The sequence below is a fragment of the Salvelinus alpinus genome, chromosome 6 (genome assembly GCF_045679555.1).
Source record: "Salvelinus alpinus chromosome 6, SLU_Salpinus.1, whole genome shotgun sequence".
Taxonomy (NCBI): domain Eukaryota; kingdom Metazoa; phylum Chordata; class Actinopteri; order Salmoniformes; family Salmonidae; genus Salvelinus; species Salvelinus alpinus.
Genome location: NC_092091.1, coordinates 10,830,712 through 10,848,920, shown reverse-complemented (window position 1 = coordinate 10,848,920; position 18,209 = coordinate 10,830,712). Strand labels below are relative to the sequence as shown.

Here is an 18,209-nt window from a genome sequence, read left to right as displayed (position 1 = left end):
CTAGACATCCTGGAGGCTGTGACGTCTGTTCACATCTAAAGGTAAACCGCATTGTGTAGGTTCATGGGGGGAAAAAATATGCTTTCACTGACAGTGCGCTCATAACGTAGCCTATAGGCGAACAAACTTGTGTAATTTCATTTTGTAACCATTTAGCATTCTTTGCTGAGAAAGCGTAGTAGACTAACTGTCTTATTTATCCGTGTGTACGCTATTTCCTTTATAAAAATGTACACTGTTACTTTTGCAACTTCTTGTATCTGAGAGAGATGGGGAAAACCCAACCTGACCTGGGGACAAATGAGTGTCTAAACCCCTGTCAATCGTGCTACAAACCCAGATACAGCCAACACGTTTCCTGTGTGTTACTTTGTAGCAAGACTTGGTGAAAAGTTAGCGCCAACTTTGTATCAACACTTGTGTAAAAAATAAATACAAATAAAAGCGTAAATTACCTGAAAAGGGTTGATGTTGTAGGATTCTGCAAATGGGTTATCTTCAAATCCAGACATTTTAATAGCGTTTTTATAATATCTCCTCAAATTAGAAACAATATAGACCTCCTATCGCTTGATCAGCTCCTCTTTCTTTCATTGGTTACTTCCTGAAATTGAGTTTAGTGCGCAGACTTTTTTTTTTCTGGTTTTTTTCTCCATCCTTATTTAAAAACTACTTTTTTTTTTTTTTTTTAATGTATTTTATTCATAATACAAAAATCAACTTACATTGCTACATCAAACATGTCTAGCAAACCAAACACAGGTATTAACAATGCTCAAACATACAAAAAATTTTTTTTTTTTTTTTAAATACAAAAAATAAACAATTTAAGTGCAATTATATTCACTCTGAAAATATCTTATTATAATGATTCATGAAGGTGTTATTCTTGTTGTTATTCACTAGGGTTAGTGTTTTAATAAGATAATTAAATGGTATAGAATTTTTGTTTGTGTATAAAGTATTTGGCAACAAGAATAAAAAAATTAACAATCATTTCAGTGGTTTTGTTATCATTGCAATAGTAACATATTATATCTTTTATGTTAAAATTATAGGCAGTGTTCATAATGGTAAATAAGTACTTTGCAAGTTTTTCCCAAAATTCTGACACAAATTTACATTCAAAGAACAAGTGAGACAGATTCTCACAGAAAACGCAGATATCATCAATAGCCACAAATTTGGATATCATAGAGTTACATGGATATATCTTATGCAAAATTTTGAAGTGCACTTCTTTAACTTTGTTTGGTATACAGTATTTGTAAAGCCTTAACCATGCATTTTTCCAGACAATGTCAGGAATAAGCATGTTCCAGAAAAACTTTCCTCTCGGTGTAAGTTGGTTTTGTGAATGAAGAATTTGTCTTATATATTTATTACAACAAGATTTCTCAAGTAAGCCCACGCCTTCCAATCTGAGTTCTGGATAAACTTTGTGATCATTCCCAAAATTAAGATGACTTTTCATAAGTGTAGTTAGACCACTAGGAACGGCTTTGATCACAGAAATAAACTCTCTGAAAGGTATTGGAAACTCTTTCATTGTTATAAATTGTTCATATGTGAGAATATTACCCTTGTTGTCGAAAATATCCAGAACAAAGTCAATATTCCTCTCATGCCAGCTGGGGTAGAACAATGACTTATTCCTTACAGTAATGTCTGAATTATTCCACTAAAGAGCTTTATGAGGGGAAACATTGTGCAGGAAACACATTTTCCAGGCCATTAAAGCGTGTTGGTGAAACCTGGCCAATTTAGCAGGTAATCTTTCAGGAATATAATTACATTTCAGTAAAAATCGAAGACCTCTCAATTTATTAAACACATTATTTGGAATGAAATACCATATTGAGTCGAGCAAACATTTTTTCAGACAGTTTATCTTGAAAGTGTTATTTATGTCAACAAAATCCAACACTTCTAGACCGCCTTCAGCTCTTTTGTTAGAAAGGACAGATTTTTTTTGTTTGTGAGACTTATTTTTCCAGATGAAGTCAAGAAAGGTCTTATTGATCTCTTTACAAGTAGCTGGATTTACACATAACGATAATGAGGGGTACACAAAACGAGACAGTCCCTCTGCCTTGGACAGAAGTACTCTCCCAAGTATAGAAAGATCTCTTTGTAGCCAATTATTAAATATATTTTTAGTTCTCTTAATTTTAGGAGAGAAATTCAAATGTTGTCTGACTAAGTGGTTTTTTGACAGATGTATTCCTAAATATTTAACACAGTCCTTTACAGAAATATTTTCAATTTCTTTATCATCAGAGTCAAATAAACATAAGATTTCACATTTAGAAACATTCAGCATTAATCCTGATGCAATAGAAAATGCCGTTATAGCATTAAGGGCATGTGCGACCTGGTCTTTGTCTCTTAAGAAAAGAGTAGTATCATCAGCCAGTTGGGAAATTTTGATTTCTTTGTTAAAAATGGTTAAGCCATATAAATTTGCATCATTCAGAATATCTAGAGATAGAAGTTCCACAACCAAAATTAATAAAAATGGCGAAATTGGGCATCCCTGTCGTACACTTCTGTTGATACTAAATCTTTTGGAAGTATTAAGGTTTAGTAGCACAGAACTATTTATATCTTTGTAAAACATGCGAATTACTTTAGTAAAATGTTCACCAAATCCCAAAAGTTTAAGAGACCTAAAGAGAAATTCATGTTCAATTGTGTCAAAGGCTTTACAGAAGTCCAGAAATAGGACAACCGCATCTGAGTCAATTGCATCTGAATAATCTATAAGGTCCAAGACTAAACGAATGTTAGAGCTTATGTGACGGCCCTTCATAAATCCTGTTTGAGTCTCATTTATAATGGTATCTATTCCTTTCTTTAATCTTTTGGCATAAACCAGAGCAATCAATTTGTAATCAACATTTAATAAAGTAATTGGTCTCCAATTGTCAATGAGAGAAGGGTCTTTATCAGGCTTCGGAATCAATGAAATAAGGCCCTGTTTCATAGTGGAGACCATTTCCCCATTTTTAATGCAATCTTGAAACATATTGAAAATCGGGTCTTCTAGCAACTCCCAAAACTGTCTTATAGAATTCAACTGACAGGCCATCAGGGCCAGGTGATTTCCCTTTTTTCATTGAATTCAGAGCCTCTCGAATTTCTCCAATTGACACAGGTGAATCGCAAACTGAGTGGAAATCATCCTCAATTACAGGGACACAATTCTGAATGTGGCAAATGTAGCTTTCACAACCATCTTCCTGAAATTGAGAGCTGTAAAGGTTTTCATAAAAGGAATTGACAAATTATGATATTGTAATGGGATCTTTGCATAAAACATCGTTAATCTTGAGTACAGTTATAGATTTTATTTTGTAGTTTCTCTTTTCAAGTGCAAAAAAGTAACTAGTGTTTCTTTCCCCCTCTTCAATCCATTTTGCTCTTGACCTTACAAAGGCGCCTTTTGCCAGATCCGTGTAAGTCTGTTCTAATTCTAGTTGTAAAGACCTGAACACAGACTCCTCTTCTTCAGATAGATTATCTTTCTTTAGAAAACTGTCAAGCTTGCTCATCATCTCATTTTCTCTATGGTTCTTTAATTGCATCTGCTCTTTGGCGCGTTTAATGGCTACAACTCTGACTTTATATTTGAAAAATTCCCATCTACTTGCATGACCCAAGTCTTTTCTTGCAAAAATATCTTTAGCTAATGATTTGATGTTTTCAATGAGATCAGTATCTTTAAGAAGTGTGTTGTTTAATTTCCAATATCCTCGAGTGCCTTTTGATTTTTTAGTAGCTTCTAAATTCAGGGAAATCAAGTGATGATCAGAAAAGGGAGCCAACTGATGATCTACATCTATAACAAATTGCAACAAAAAAGGGGAAATTAGGAATAAATCTATTCTAGATTTACGTGACATAGTTTTGTTGGTCCAGGTATAACCCTTAGCATCCGGATTGAAATAACGCCAGGCATCCTCAACACAGAGATCCTTGCATAATGTAGTAATAATGTTACTATTGAGGGCTTTGACTCGTTCTAGGAGGAAAACGATCAACAGATGCATCAGGTGTTTCATTAAAATCCCCTGAAATAATTAGAAAAGCCTCTGAGTATTTGATGTTTAAATCCTGTACTTTCCTGGTAAATTGGGTAAAAAGGGTCTTATTAGGAGCATGTGAGTTATGTCCGTATACATTACAGATGATGAAAATAGCATTGTCAAGTTTAACAGTTACTATGACCCATCTGCCGTCTTGTGAAGATGTGGATTCTAGAATGTCACCTTTAAACTTGTGAATAAGTGTCAAAACACCAGCAGAATGATTTGATCCATGACTGAAATAGGCCATATCTCCCCATTGTGCTTTCCAAAATTTCAAATCACTTTCACCCGAATGAGTTTCCTGAAGAAGGACAAAATCTGCATTACTGCGTTTACAGTATAAAAATAAAGCTTTCCTTTTTGTAGGATTTCTCAAACCCCTAGCATTTAGACTAACGATATTGAGTGAATTGAAAACGAACTCCTGCATTAAAAAAATTAAAAACACAAATTAGATAACAAGTATTAATATGAACAATAAAACAAAACGGTGAACCTTGAGAGGATTACTCGACGGAAAACTACGCTCAGCTGAGGTAGCGGTGGTTAACAGAATAACAAATCTATTTACTTCCTTTTCTTTGGCAAGTGTTCATCAGTTGTAGTTCGAACGGTACATGTATTATTGGCAGTACATTAACTGTACTCATGGTAGTACTCACAGTTCCAATTTGGTTCATGTCAACAGTTACCCAGTACGGTAATCATTCTTCCTTCGATAAACGCGTGTGGGCCCTTGAACCCCGCCTTCTTTCCCTCTTGTCGCGCCTTCTGTATCAGCGGCCAGTTTCTCTCTGGCAGCCTGATCCTGCGGTATCAGAGCTTCTTTGATGCGGAGTTTCTTCTCGTCCAGAAACTTGTTCCCCTTGGCCATTTTCCATATGATGTACCTGTAATGGCGCATAGTTAAGCGCAAGATGATATTACGAGGGGGTCCATCAGATCTTCGTTTCCCAAGTCGATGTACCACATCAATCACGTCTCTTAGCCTGTCTTTGATGCATGGTGCCACTTTTCCCAGGATATTAATAACTACTTCTCTAATATCCTCTCCCTCTACCTCTTTTACACCTTGGATTTTCAGATTCCACCTGCGAGTACCTTTGAAGTTCAGCTACATTCTCACACAGCTCATTATTTTTGGATTGCATTTTCTTCAGCTCATTCTCTAGGAACGTTATCTTTTCCTTGTTCTCGCTCACAATTTTGTGTAGTTGATTGACAGTTTCTGACAAATGATCGATCTTCTTTGATGTTTCTTCTGTAGCCCACTCTATGATGGACACTTTGGAGAGCGTGGCGTCTTGTTTAGTAGACAGGGACTGGATTGCAGAGAAAAGTTCCAACATGGAGATGTCGTCTTTTACTTTTTTCACCGGAGGATTTTTACTTGGGGTCTGAGGTAAAGAGGTTGCAAGGATTTCATCCTGGTCAGTTTTGTTCTTTCTCTTGTTAGAGATCGCGGCTTCTTGTGTATCCATGCTGCTCTGGTCCTTGTTGTGGCTAGCTATCATGTCAGTCTCTTCTGTGAGACTTGGATATTTCGTCTACTTTTGTCTTTCTGTCGTGTTCTTCCCATTCAACTTGACAAAAACTAACTCTAAACTTATCCCATGTCCATAAAAAAAAGTTATAGTTAGTTTATTTCAATATTAATAGCCAATATTTGATTGTTAACCACCTAACCCTCAATATTGCTTTGAAGAGCGCGAAAACACTCCCTCTCACAGCGATGCCATCTTGGCCTTTTGTCTAGTGCGCAGACATAGGCTACATACGAGAATGACAGTTAGGTCATTTGGATAGTAAAGTGCGCCATCTGTAGATTTTTAAACATTTTTTTATTGAACCTTTATTTAACTAAAAATAGATGTTTTGGGACGCAGACGTCTCAGATTTATAATATCCAAATTGAGGACACAATTCAATGTGTATTAATGGCACTAGCTAGGCCAATAATTAAAAGCACAATCATTTGGAAACATTCCCTCAACTAATGTAGACTAGGTCAAAGTTTCATAAGAAAAAACTATTTTCATTTGAACAAAACTATAGCAGAGAAAATATAGACGTAAATGTGGTTTGAAAGTGACAAGGATGAGCCCATAGCATATCATGACGTCAGAACTACTGTGACCGCTGACGCTCCAGCGATGGAGGAAGTAAGAGGTGAGACATAGTTATCCCTTTTTGTATTGATTTAATCCATAAAATACCCTAAATGACACTTTCACATGTAGCGACAAAGTCGCCAATATAGAACGAATCAAAGAGAAGCGCATCGGTAACAAACACAGCACGCGAGCGTACCATCTTAAAGAACACACACATTCATTAATTCGCATGTGTTTTTAAGTATTCAGAAAATACAAACGCATTAATTCATAGGAGACACATGCATGTATTCCATTCCATTCAAATGGTTGTTTGGGTTCATTAACCTATAAAGTATCTGATGTTTTGCCTTCAAATGGTTGTTTGGGGTTCAATAACATTATTGCCAGAAGATACCTACCCTACCGTTGCTTGTTTACACTGAGCTGCACTGAGGTCAGAACGCAATCACAGTTACACCAAGACACCTTGGAGCCTGGCGTGAGATACGGGTATCTCAATGAAGTGATGGGATATGCCACTGTACTCCAAATTGTACCTTTAATCTACACTGCTCCATCGAGAAGATTGAAATACTGCTAGTTTTCCTGGAAAACTGCCCTTGTTGCCCTAATGCTAGCTACCAGTAGCCACAGCAGCCATTATGGAATGGCACTTGGTGTTGAACGAAGGAGCTGACACTGCAATTCCAAATTCATCATTTGCTGCTGCTGCTCTGTTCTTTATTTTACTTGTATTATTGTCTTTCCTGATGCCTAGTCACTTTACCCTGCCTTCATTTAATCCATAAATACTTAGCCAATACTTTATTATTATCTATCCTGATGTCTGTCACGTTACCCTGCCTTCATGTACATATCTACCTCAAATACGTTATTATCTATCCTGATGTCTAATCACTTTACCCTGCCTTCATTTAATCCATAAATACTTAGCCAATACTTTATTATTATCTATCCTGATGCCGAGTCACTTTACCCTGCCTTCATGTACATATCTACCTCAAATACCATATCTACCTCAAATACTTAATTATCTATCCTGATGTCTAGTCACGTTACCCCGCCTTCATGTACATATCTACCTCAAATACTGTATTATTATCTATCCTGATGCCTAGTCACTTTACCCTGCCTTCATGTACATATCTACCTCAAATACTTTATTATTATCTATCCTGATGCCTAGTCACTTTACCCTGCCTTCATGTACATATCTACCTCAAATACTTTATTATCTAGCCTGATACCTAGTCACTTTACCCTGCCTTCATGTACATACAGTTGAAGTCAGAAGTTTACATACACCTTAGCCAAATACATTTAAACTCAGTTTTTCACAATTCCTGACATTTAATCATAGTAAAAAGTCCCTGTCTTAGGTCAGTTAGGATCACCACTTTATTTTAAGAATGTGAAATGTCAGAATAATAGTAGAGAGAATGATTTATTTAAGCTTTTCTATCTTTCATCACATTCCCAGTGGGTCAGAAGTTTACATATACTCAATTAGTATTTGGTAGCATTGCCTTTAAATTGTTTAACTTGGGTCAAACGTTTCGGTTAGTCTTCCACAAGATTCCCACAATAAGTTGGGTGAATTTTGGCCCATTCCTCCTGACAGAGCTGGTGTAACTGAGTCAGGTTTGTATGATCCTTGCTCGCAAGCACTTTTTCAGTTCTGCCCACAAATTTTCTATAGGATTGAGGTCAGGGCTTTGTGATGACCACTCCAATACCTTGACTTTGTTGTCCTTAAGCCATTTTGCCACAACTTTGGAAGTATGCTTGGGGTCATTGTCCATTTGGAAGACCCATTTGCGACCAAGCTTCAACTTCCTGACTGATGTCTTGAGATACTGCTTCAATATATCCACATGCTTTTCCTGCCTCATGATGCCAACTATTTTGTGAAGTGCACCAGCCCCTCCTGCAGCAAAGCACCCCCACAACATGATGCTGCCACCCCCGTTCTTCACGGTTGGGATGGTGTTCTTCGGCTTGCAAGCCTCCCCCTTTTTTCTCCAAACATAACGATGGTCATTATGGCCAAACAGTTCTATTTTTTTTCATCAGACCAGAGGACATTTCTCCAAAAGGTACGATCTTTGTCCCCATGTGCAGCTGCAAACCGTAGTCTGGCTTTTTTATGACGGTTTTGGAGTAGTGGCTTCTTCCTTGCTGAGCGGCCTTTCAGGTTATGTCGATATAGAACTAGTTTTATGTGGATATAGATACTTTTGTACCCATTTCCTCCAGCATCTTCACAGGGTCCTTTGCTGTTGTTCTGTGATTGATTTGAACTTTTCGCACCAGAGTACGTTAATCACTAGGAGACAGAACGCGTCTCTTTCCTGAGCAGTATGATGGCTGCGTGGTCCCATGGTGTTTATAGTTGCGTACTATTGTTTGTACAGATGAACGTGGTACCTTCAGGCTTTTGTAAATTGCTCCCAAGGATGAACCAGACTTGTGGAAGTCTACAAAAAATTCTGACAAAAGGTCTTGGCTGATTTCTTTTGATTTTCCCATTATGTCAAGCAAAGAGGCACTGAGTTTGAAGGTAGGCCTTGAAATACATCCACAGGTACACCTCCAATTGACTCAAATGATGTCAATTAGCCTATCAGAAACTTCTAAAGCCATTATATAATTTTCTGAAATTTTCCAAGCTGTTTAAAGGCACAGTGAACTTAGTGTATGTACACTTCCGACTTCAACTGTATCTACCTCAGATACCTTATTATTATCTATCTTGTTGCCTAGTCACTTTACCCTGCCTTCATGTACATACGTATCTACCTTAAATACCTCTGCACATTGATATGGTACTGGTACTCCCTGTATATAGCTCCACATTGATCTGGTACTGGTACTTCCTGTATATAGCTCCACATTGATCTGGTACTGGTACTCCCTGTATATAGCTTCACATTGATCTGGTACTGGTACTTCCTGTATATAGCTCCACATTGAGCTGGTACTGGTACTTCCTGTATATAGCTTCACATTGATCTGGTACTCCCTGTATATAGCTCCACATTGATCTGGTACTGGTACTTCCTGTATATAGCTCCACATTGATCAGGTACTGGTACTTCCTGTATATAGCTCCACATTGATCTGGTACTCCCTGTATATAGCTCCACATTGATCTGGTACTTCCTGTATATAGCTCCATGCTTGTGTATTTTATTCTTCTTGTGTTACTATTTTATGTGTATTATTATTTTTAAACTCTGCATTGTTGGAAAGGGCTCGTAAGCAAGCGTTTCACAGTAAAGTCTAAACCAGTTGTATTCGGTGAATGTGACAAATAAACGGTGATTTGATTTTAATTTGGATTACAGTGGCATATCCCATCCCTGCAGTAAGGTACTTTTTCCGACTCATATCTCGCGCCGGCTCCATGGTGTCTTAATGTAACCATGAGGGGCTCCCGGGTGGCGCAGCGGTCTAAGGCACTGCATCTCAGTGCTAGAGGCATCACTGCAGTCCCTGGGTCGAATCCAGGCTGCATCACATCCGGCCGTAATTGGGAGTCCCATAGAGCGGCGCACAGCCTACCCTGGGTTTGTCAATAATATTGTAAATAAGAATTTGTTCTTAACTGACTTGCCTAGTTAAATAAAGGTTCAATAACAAAAAAATGTTTGCGTTCTGACCTCAGTGTAAACAAACCTAGAAAGTAGTTGATGTTTTGCTTTCAATGAATGTTGCAGTGCAGAGGGACTTACTCAAAAGTGCAATTTCCTGTCATACTGTGCATGTTGTTTTATATTGAAAAATGATTGACTGTGGCACTGTTTTCTTCGTGTTACAGTATTTCCACTATCCTGTGCGGTACAGAATTATGCATGGGGTAAGGTTGGCCACCAGTGAGGTGGCCAAACTGGTTGTTGGTGGGGATACTTCAACTGTCATTGAAGCAGACAAACATTATGCTGAGGTGACATTTATATTCTTTACATTGACATTCCAGGGATCACCAACTAGATTCAGCCGTGGGATGATTTTTTCCCCTTAAGCATATGGTCGGGTACCGGGACATAATTAAGCAATAAGACCTGAGGGGGTGTGGTATATAGTTAATATTTAACCTTTATTTAACTAGGCAAGTCAGTTAAGAACAAATTCTTATTTACAATGACGGCCTAGGAACAGTGGGTTAACTGCCTTTTTCAGGGGCAGAACGACAGATTTGTACCTTGTCAGCTCGGGGATTCGATCTAGCAACCTTTCGGTTACTGGCCCCAACGCTTTAACCACTAGGATACCTGCTGCCCTGAGCGGCTGTTCTTGTGCAAGACGCAATGTGAAGTGCCTGGATATAGCCGTGGTATATTGGCCATATACCACAAACCCCTGAGGTGCCTTATTGTTATTATAAACTGGTTACTAATGTAATTAAAGCAGTAAAAATAAATGTTTTGTCATACCCGTGGTATATCGTCTGATATGGCTGTCAGCCAATAGCATTCAGGGCTCGAACCACCCAGTTTATAATTACAAAAAATGTGTAGACTATAAATTGACTGCAGGAAGCCCAAACAGATAGACTAAAACACAATAATTTCAAACCTTGTTTACATTTGTATATAAAATCACTTGTAGCTCAATTCTTGGTGTTTTTACAGTCTTTTATGTCCAACAATGAAAATGAAAAAAATATATATACTACCATTTGGCCCACGGACCGCTCGTTGGGGCACCCTGCAGTAAGGTATAGGGTGGAAGGTAGCCTAGCGGTTAGAGTGTTTTGCTGGTAACCAAAAGGTTGCTTGTTCGAATCCACGAGACGGCAATGTGTAAAATATGCCTGTGATGTGACCCCACTCTGAAGGTGGAGTTGGGATATGCAATAGGTAGTGATTTTCTCCCGACAATGTATTATTCCTGTCCTGCAGATTGGTTTTCACGGATCGGTCCCTTCAGGACTTTGGCTGAGCGGCGTAGCGGTCTAAGGCATCACAGTGCTAGAGGCGTCACTACAGACAACCGTCCGTGATCGGGAGTCCCATAGGGCGGCACACGTTTGGCCCAGTGTCCTCCGGGTTAGCGGAGGGTTTGGCCGCGGTGGGCCGTCATTGTAAATAAGAATTTGTTCTTAACGGACTTGCCTTGTTATTTAACTAAAGGTTAAATAAACAAATGAAGCTCCTTCAATGCCTGTCCTGTCACAAGTCATTATTTATTTAGCTACAGCGTCACAGCGTCATAAAGGTCAATAGTATGGGAGTGGTGACATTTTATCAGTGTGAAACACAAAGTCCAATGCAGTGATGAATGGGCAGATTTTATTTTCAAACTCGGCAATCATCATCATCCATAGCTGATAGCCTGTCTGAGTCAATCCTCTGGTACAAAACTAGGATGACACGTAGGTTTACCTCCTATGCATTGAAGATCATTGTACTGAACTGTATGAACTGTATTGTATGGGGCGGCAGGTAGCCTCGTGGTTAGCAGGTAGCCTCGTGGTTAACGGGTAGCCTCGTTTTTAGCGGGTAGCCTCGTGGTTAGCCTCGTTTTTAGCGGGTAGCCTCATGGTTAGCGGGTTGCCTCGTGGTTGGCGGGTCGCCTCGTGGTTAGCGGGTAGCCTCGTGGTTAGCGGGTAGCCTCGTGGTTAGCGGGTAGCCTCATAGTTAGCAGGTAGCCTCGTGGTTAGAGCGCTGGGGCCAGTAACTGAAAGGTTGCTAGATCTAATCCCCGAGCTGACAAGGTATAAATCTGTCGTTCTGCCCCTGAACAAGGCAGGTAACCCACTGTTCCCCCGATTGGCCGTCATTGTTAATAAGAATTTGTTCTTAACTGACTTGCCTAGTTAAATAAAAGGTCAAAGAAAAGTATGAAATTCATATCCTGTTTGTCCATTCATTGCATGTTACTTTGTTTGATACAAGGTGTCTGTTTTCATCATAGTTTTCGAAAAACCGAATAAACAACTGATCAGAAAAAAGTATAATTACAAAGACATGTTAATGGTTGGAAACAAAGAACAGCTCCTCTTGGTCAGTAATGAGGCCCCACCTTCTGTTTTCCGTCAGCTGTGGATGGGCGCTCACCCCAAAGGAGACGCCCTCATCAAGGACAACAGGACAGAGGACGCTGGGCCAGTGGATCGCAGACCACCCGGCATGCTTTGGGGTCAAAGGTCAAAGACACTTTCCATGGCCAGCTGCCCTTCCTCTTCAAGGTCCTGTCAGTTAACACCGCTCTGTCCGTACAGGCTCATCCCAACAGGGTAAGTGTTCATTAGGACACGCTGTAGCAAAAAAGTTAACAAGCGTTTCTTATTGAACAAAATTCAGATTGTATCTCACCTTTTTTCTTTCGTTCAGTGGCTACTAAATAACCCGGAAACCAGAGTAAAGGGAGGAGGGGTTTACATTTATTTATCTCAAGTATAAATGGTGTGTGTTCTTCATTTGTTTTCATTTTGATAATCATATTGTCCTTTCCCAATTGGTCCACACATCAGGAGTTGGCTGGATGGCTCCATGCCCAGTTTCCAGAACATTACCCTGACAACAACCACAAGCCTGAGATGGCCATCGCACTTACTCAATTTGAAGGCCTCCTTCCTCAATTTGAAGGCCTCTGTGGCTTCAGACCTGTGGAAGAGATCATTGGCTTTCTCAAATGTGAGTGGCATACATGGCATGAAAGTTAACATCCGCTGAATGCGGGTAGCTTTAGATATTGGCGGGTAAGAATGTCTATTTCACCAGCCACGTTGGCGGGTGGTCAATTTGAAGGGCTCTACAGTGCGAGCATCACATTCACAAATACAAATAGTCAAAAGTAAAGTATGAGACTTGCGATTTATAGAAGAAAAATGCTGCAGTAGCTGTTTTGTTTTGTTTCTTAACCGCTAATCGCACAAAGAAATAGGAATCCTATATCCCACCCCGCGCAAACACACTGCCTGGCGGGGGAGCTGTGCGCAATGAGTAAAGTGCTGATAGATACATTTTTGGGGGCGCAGTGCATTAAAGTGTGTTAGTAGTGTCTGTCTGTGTGTCCGTCCCAGCTATCCCAGAGTTTCACGCCCTTGTCGGAAAGGAGGCGGCGGAGGAACTGCAGAGCAGTATCGGGAGACGCTCCGCATCTCGCTGGCCCTCAAGAAGCGCTTCACCCGCACGATATCGGGGAGGCGCTCCGCATCTCGCTGGCCCTCAAGAAGTGCTTCACCCGCATGATGAACTGTGAGAAAAAGGTGTTTGTGGACCAACTCAACATGCTAGTGAAAAGAGTCACTGAGGATGGTGAGAGCATTATACAACAAGTATTGTATTTTTGTGACACCTTTACACTTCCTCATGTAGCTAGACCCCAACTAGCCTGGTCCCAGATCTGTTTTTTGCTGTATAGCCACCAAATATGTCATGTTTGGCATGACAACGAGCATAGCAGAAAAGCACACACAGATCTAGGATCAAGCTAGGCCCCAATTGTCTTGCGAATGCTCCCAAAAAAGGTGTTCTCTTTTATATAATCGATAGTACATGAGTATGAATGTGGGCATAAATGATATTCTCTTTGCGATTTGTAAATATTCTACAGCATAATAATGCTCAGTCATGTTTTCCAAAAGACCTCTTGCACCAAGACATCTTTGTGTGTAATATTCAACCTTAATTTATCCAGGTTCGTCTTATTGAGATTACGCATCTCTTTCACAAGAGAGACCTGGGTTGTTCAATAAGCACTAAACAGAAAAAAACTGACTGAAACAGGGAGGGACTTGTCCAATAAGAAACACTCATTTTCTGTAACAAAACAGTTTTTTTTTCGTTGCATGCTCTAATGAACAGGACCCTGTTATACACTATTCAGCTGCTGCAGGGAAGGACACATCGGGTAATAACGGTGAGCTGTTGCTCCGGCTCCCACTCCCAGTATCCGGGTGACATCGGATGTTTCTCCATCTACTTCCTGAACCGCATGGTGCTGGAGCCCGGCGACGCTATGTTTCTGGGAGCCAATGAGCCGCATGCATACCTCTATGGAGTTCAGGGGTCAACCAATCAGCTTATTAGTGTCACCTCGATGTGTTAAAGTAGTATATTGATGATGATAATAATAATAGCTCATATAATACAATAGATTAGCTATTGTTTATTGGGGATGGTAATGCACACATCCAGAAAAACACTTTACCCTGGTGCTGGATTAGTCAGAGGTTAATGTAGAACTAAAAACGAATCCTCCCTGGTAAATGGTCCCAAAGTGTACAGCCTTTTAACTGATTATACTTTGGGAGCTATACCAGTGTGTATGTTTTTAAAAATGTATAATAAAATCAGCTATTGAAATACGTATTGAATGTTATGATACATTTAGCATACCTTTGTAATATTACGTATAAATATTATTTTAAGTTGACATACAAAGTTGCAATGAATAACAAATACAGAACAGTGAGAATTCCCTGAATCGTTTTTTTTTTTTAATTAACTTTGAAAGAAAAACATTGTGTATCCTGTCCTTTCCCTCGTTATCTCTCTATTCAGCCTGCATCGAGTGCATGGCCTGCTCAGACAACACGGTGCGCGCCGGCCTGACACCCAAGTTCATCGACGTCAACACCCTGTGTGAGATGCTGAACTACAGCCCGGCTCCGGCCAGCACCAAGATCTTCCCCTCCATGCAGGACCCCTCAGACCCCTTCGTCTACCTCTATGACCCCCCCTGTACCCGACTTCACTGTCATGAGGATACAGGTATTTACCTAGTTAGCCTGCTTCCAGATCTGATTATGCTGTCTTGCCAACTCTATTGATCATTGTCACGCCAGACAACACAAACAGATCTGGCACCAGGCTATCACGTCTTCAATCAGTGTGTCTAATTACAGCTTAGATTATATGCCAGTATTTCTATATCAATTATACACCGACTTGACAGTATCTCTGTTTGAATGGTTCTCTTGTAGTAAGCCATTGCCATATTTGTTCCAGTGTGGCTCATATTATGTAAAATGTAGGCGTCCCAAAATGTTGGCGTCCCAGCATAGCATGTTAAACCCATTAATTTAACTTCTTGTCAATAGGGAGCGCTATTTTCACTCTGTCCCTTCTCTCTACCTCCTTCTCTCCTACTCCCTCCTTCTCTCCTACCCCCTACTCCCTCCTTCTCTCCTACTCCCTCCTTCTCTCCTACCCCCTACTCCCTCCTTCTCTCCTACCCCCTACTCCCTCCTTCTCTCCTACCCCCTACTCCCTCCTTCTCTCCTACCCCCTACTCTCTCCTACTCCCTCCTTCTCTCCTACCCCCTACTCCCTCCTTCTCTCCTACCCCCTACTCCCTCCTTCTCTCCTACCCCCTACTCCCTCCTTCTCTCCTACCCCCTACTCCCTCCTTCTCTCCTACCCCCTCCTTCTCTCCTACCCTCTACTCCCTCCTTCTCTCCTACCCCCTACTCCCTCCTTCTCTCCTACTCCCTCCTTCTCTCCTACCCCCTACTCCCTCCTTCTCTCCTACCCCCTACTCCCTCCTTCTCTCCTACCCCCTACTCCCTCCTTCTCTCCTACCCCCTCCTTCTCTCCTACCCCCTACTCCCTCCTTCTCTCCTACCCCCTACCCCCTACTCCCTCCTTCTCCCCTACCACCTCTTTCTCTCCTACCCCCTACTCCCTCCTTCTCTCCTACCCCCTACTCCCTCCTTCTCTCCTACCCCCTACTCCCTCCTTCTCTCCTACCCCTTACTCCCTCTATCTCTCCTACCCCCTACTCCCTCCTTCTCTCCTACCCCCTACTCCCTCCTTCTCTCCTACCCCTTACTCCCTCTATCTCTAACTCCTTCTCTCCTACCCTCTACCTCCTTCTCCCTTGATCTCCTTCTCTCCTACTCCCTCTCTCTCTACCTCCTTCTCTCCTACCCCCTACTCCCTCTCTCTACCTCCTTCTCTTCTACCCCTTACTCCATCTATCTCTAACTCCTTCTCTCCTACCCTCTACCTCCTTCTCCCTCGATCTACTTCTCTCCTACTCCCTCTCTCTCTACCTCCTTCTCTCCTACCCCCTACTCCCTCTCTCTAACTCCTTCTCTCCTACCCTCTACCTCTTTCTCTTTCTCTCTCTACCTCATTCTCTCCTACCCCCTACTCTCTCTCTCTACCTCCTTCTCTCCTACCCCCTCTCTCTCTCTACCTCCTTCTCCTCCATCCCTTCCTCTCTCTCTCACCAGGTACCAGTCTCTGTCAAGCAGTATACAGTGGCCCCGGTGGACTGTGCGGGTATCCTGCTGGTGATCCAGGGTGAGGCCACTGGCACATCTGCCCTCTCTGACATCCCCCTGAGGCGGGGCACCGTCCTCTTCATCTCAGCCAACGAGAGCGTCTCCCTGCACGTCACCTCCCACTGCGGAATGACCATGTATCTGGCATGCAGTCTCCTGTAGCCCCGAGCCTTCTGATAACATTTTATCAATGTTTCCATCCAATGTCAACCCAACCTGTGGTACTCTGTGCCAGTCTACATGCCAGGGGGACCCCTGACCTGACTTTGGGCAAGTGGTGATAGACTGAAGATTAGCTACTAATGGTTTTAACTCAGTTTAACTATGGTCTATGTGTGGTTTACTTCTTCCATTCCTCTTTCTCAGACCCTGATAGGTACATGAACAGCTAGTGTGTGATACATGCCCTTATGGTTAGTCTACTTGCTCATTCAGTCCATGTTTGTGTGACTGTTTCTAGAGTATCGAGTCAAAGTGATTGAGATTACATGGATACAGTACATCTCAGCTCACCTCTCATTATTTCTGTCACATACTGGATGTTATTGCTGGTGATTGAGCATGTTCTGATTTAAGCCCGATTTTTATTTTGTATATTTCTTTCGGGGCAGTGGGTTAAATCTTCGGTTCAATATGACTGCTTTTAAGACAATACATACAAAAAAATTAAAAACAGTATTTTAACATGAACATATGTTATTGGGAACATGTGGTATTTAGTGTATTGAGATCCCTGTGCATGAATGTCGTGCATGAATGTCGCACAGTCAGACAGTTTGTAGACTACATTGCAGTCTGTGACCATATCAAACACACACAATACCTTTCCCTAAAGGTCAAAAGGTGAAATTGTTTATGACCCAAGTTTAGCCAATGTAGCGTATAACTAGACTATTAAAGTTGTATGTTAGAGTTTGTTGTTCCAAGATGACTACTGGTGATTTTTTTACATTATGAGAAGGTTTCTTCCAATAGAGGGCATGGTTTTTAATTTCAGACTATAACATGGATTTCTACAGTCTGTATGTAAAAAAAAAAAAATACATTAAAAAAAGACCCATTCTGTACCAATATGTTTTGAGTCTTTTCATATGGACTCTAATCCCCAGAGTGGAGAGATGTGTGCTCAGTATATTGAAAACAGATCATGCTGATGGGAACTACAGGGGTTGGTTTTGCTACCTTGCTGAAACGGTTGTCCCCTGGGGAACAGTGCATCGTTTGCGTATTTACAGATATTACCTGTAGGATTACATTCATACAGAGGCCACAACCAAAAAACGAAATGGAAACATTATTTACAAAAAATTGATGAGGGTCTTGATTAAATCCATAGCACAGAAGAGCTGCGTTGTAGTGCATTTAACATTTTAAGGTAATTTCTGATTGAACTGACAAATGCAGTGTTTACCGTGAATGCAGTTTAACATTGCCTTTAAATGTAAATCGCGCTATAAATCTAATCTCTTCTCACACTGTAGTGACACAAATCAGTGTGAAGGCTTAGAAAGGATCTTATGTCAAATACTGTTGAAGTAATATGGCTACAGGTTCATCTACCTCACCTAAAGCCCATTCTGGTGGGAAGCTGCTATAGACCACCAAGTGCTAACAGTCAGTATCTGGACAATATGTGTGAAATGCTTGATAATGTATGTGAGATATCAACAGAGCGGTATATTTTCTGGTTGACCTAAATATTGACTTTCATCAAGCTGTCCACTCAAGAAAAAGTTTCAAAATGTCACCATTGCCAGCAAC

The 18,209-nt window shown here is 40.8% G+C and overlaps 1 protein-coding gene and 1 pseudogene across 1 annotated transcript in view; one reads left to right on the top strand and one right to left on the bottom strand.

The window, feature by feature from the left end:
• LOC139578127 (secretory carrier-associated membrane protein 2-like) overlaps nucleotides 1-5,827 on the bottom strand; it is a 32,823-nt gene extending 26,996 nt beyond the window's left edge. Inside the window, exon 1 of the mRNA XM_071405371.1 lies at nucleotides 456-5,827. Within this exon, the coding sequence (XP_071261472.1) occupies nucleotides 456-512 (57 nt within the window). The 5' untranslated portion in view covers nucleotides 513-5,827. The remainder of the gene's footprint in view (nucleotides 1-455) is intronic.
• Nucleotides 5,828-6,224: 397 nt separating this feature from the next.
• On the top strand, nucleotides 6,225-17,374 carry LOC139577972 (mannose-6-phosphate isomerase-like; annotated as a pseudogene).
• The last annotated feature ends 835 nt before the right edge of the window (nucleotides 17,375-18,209 follow it).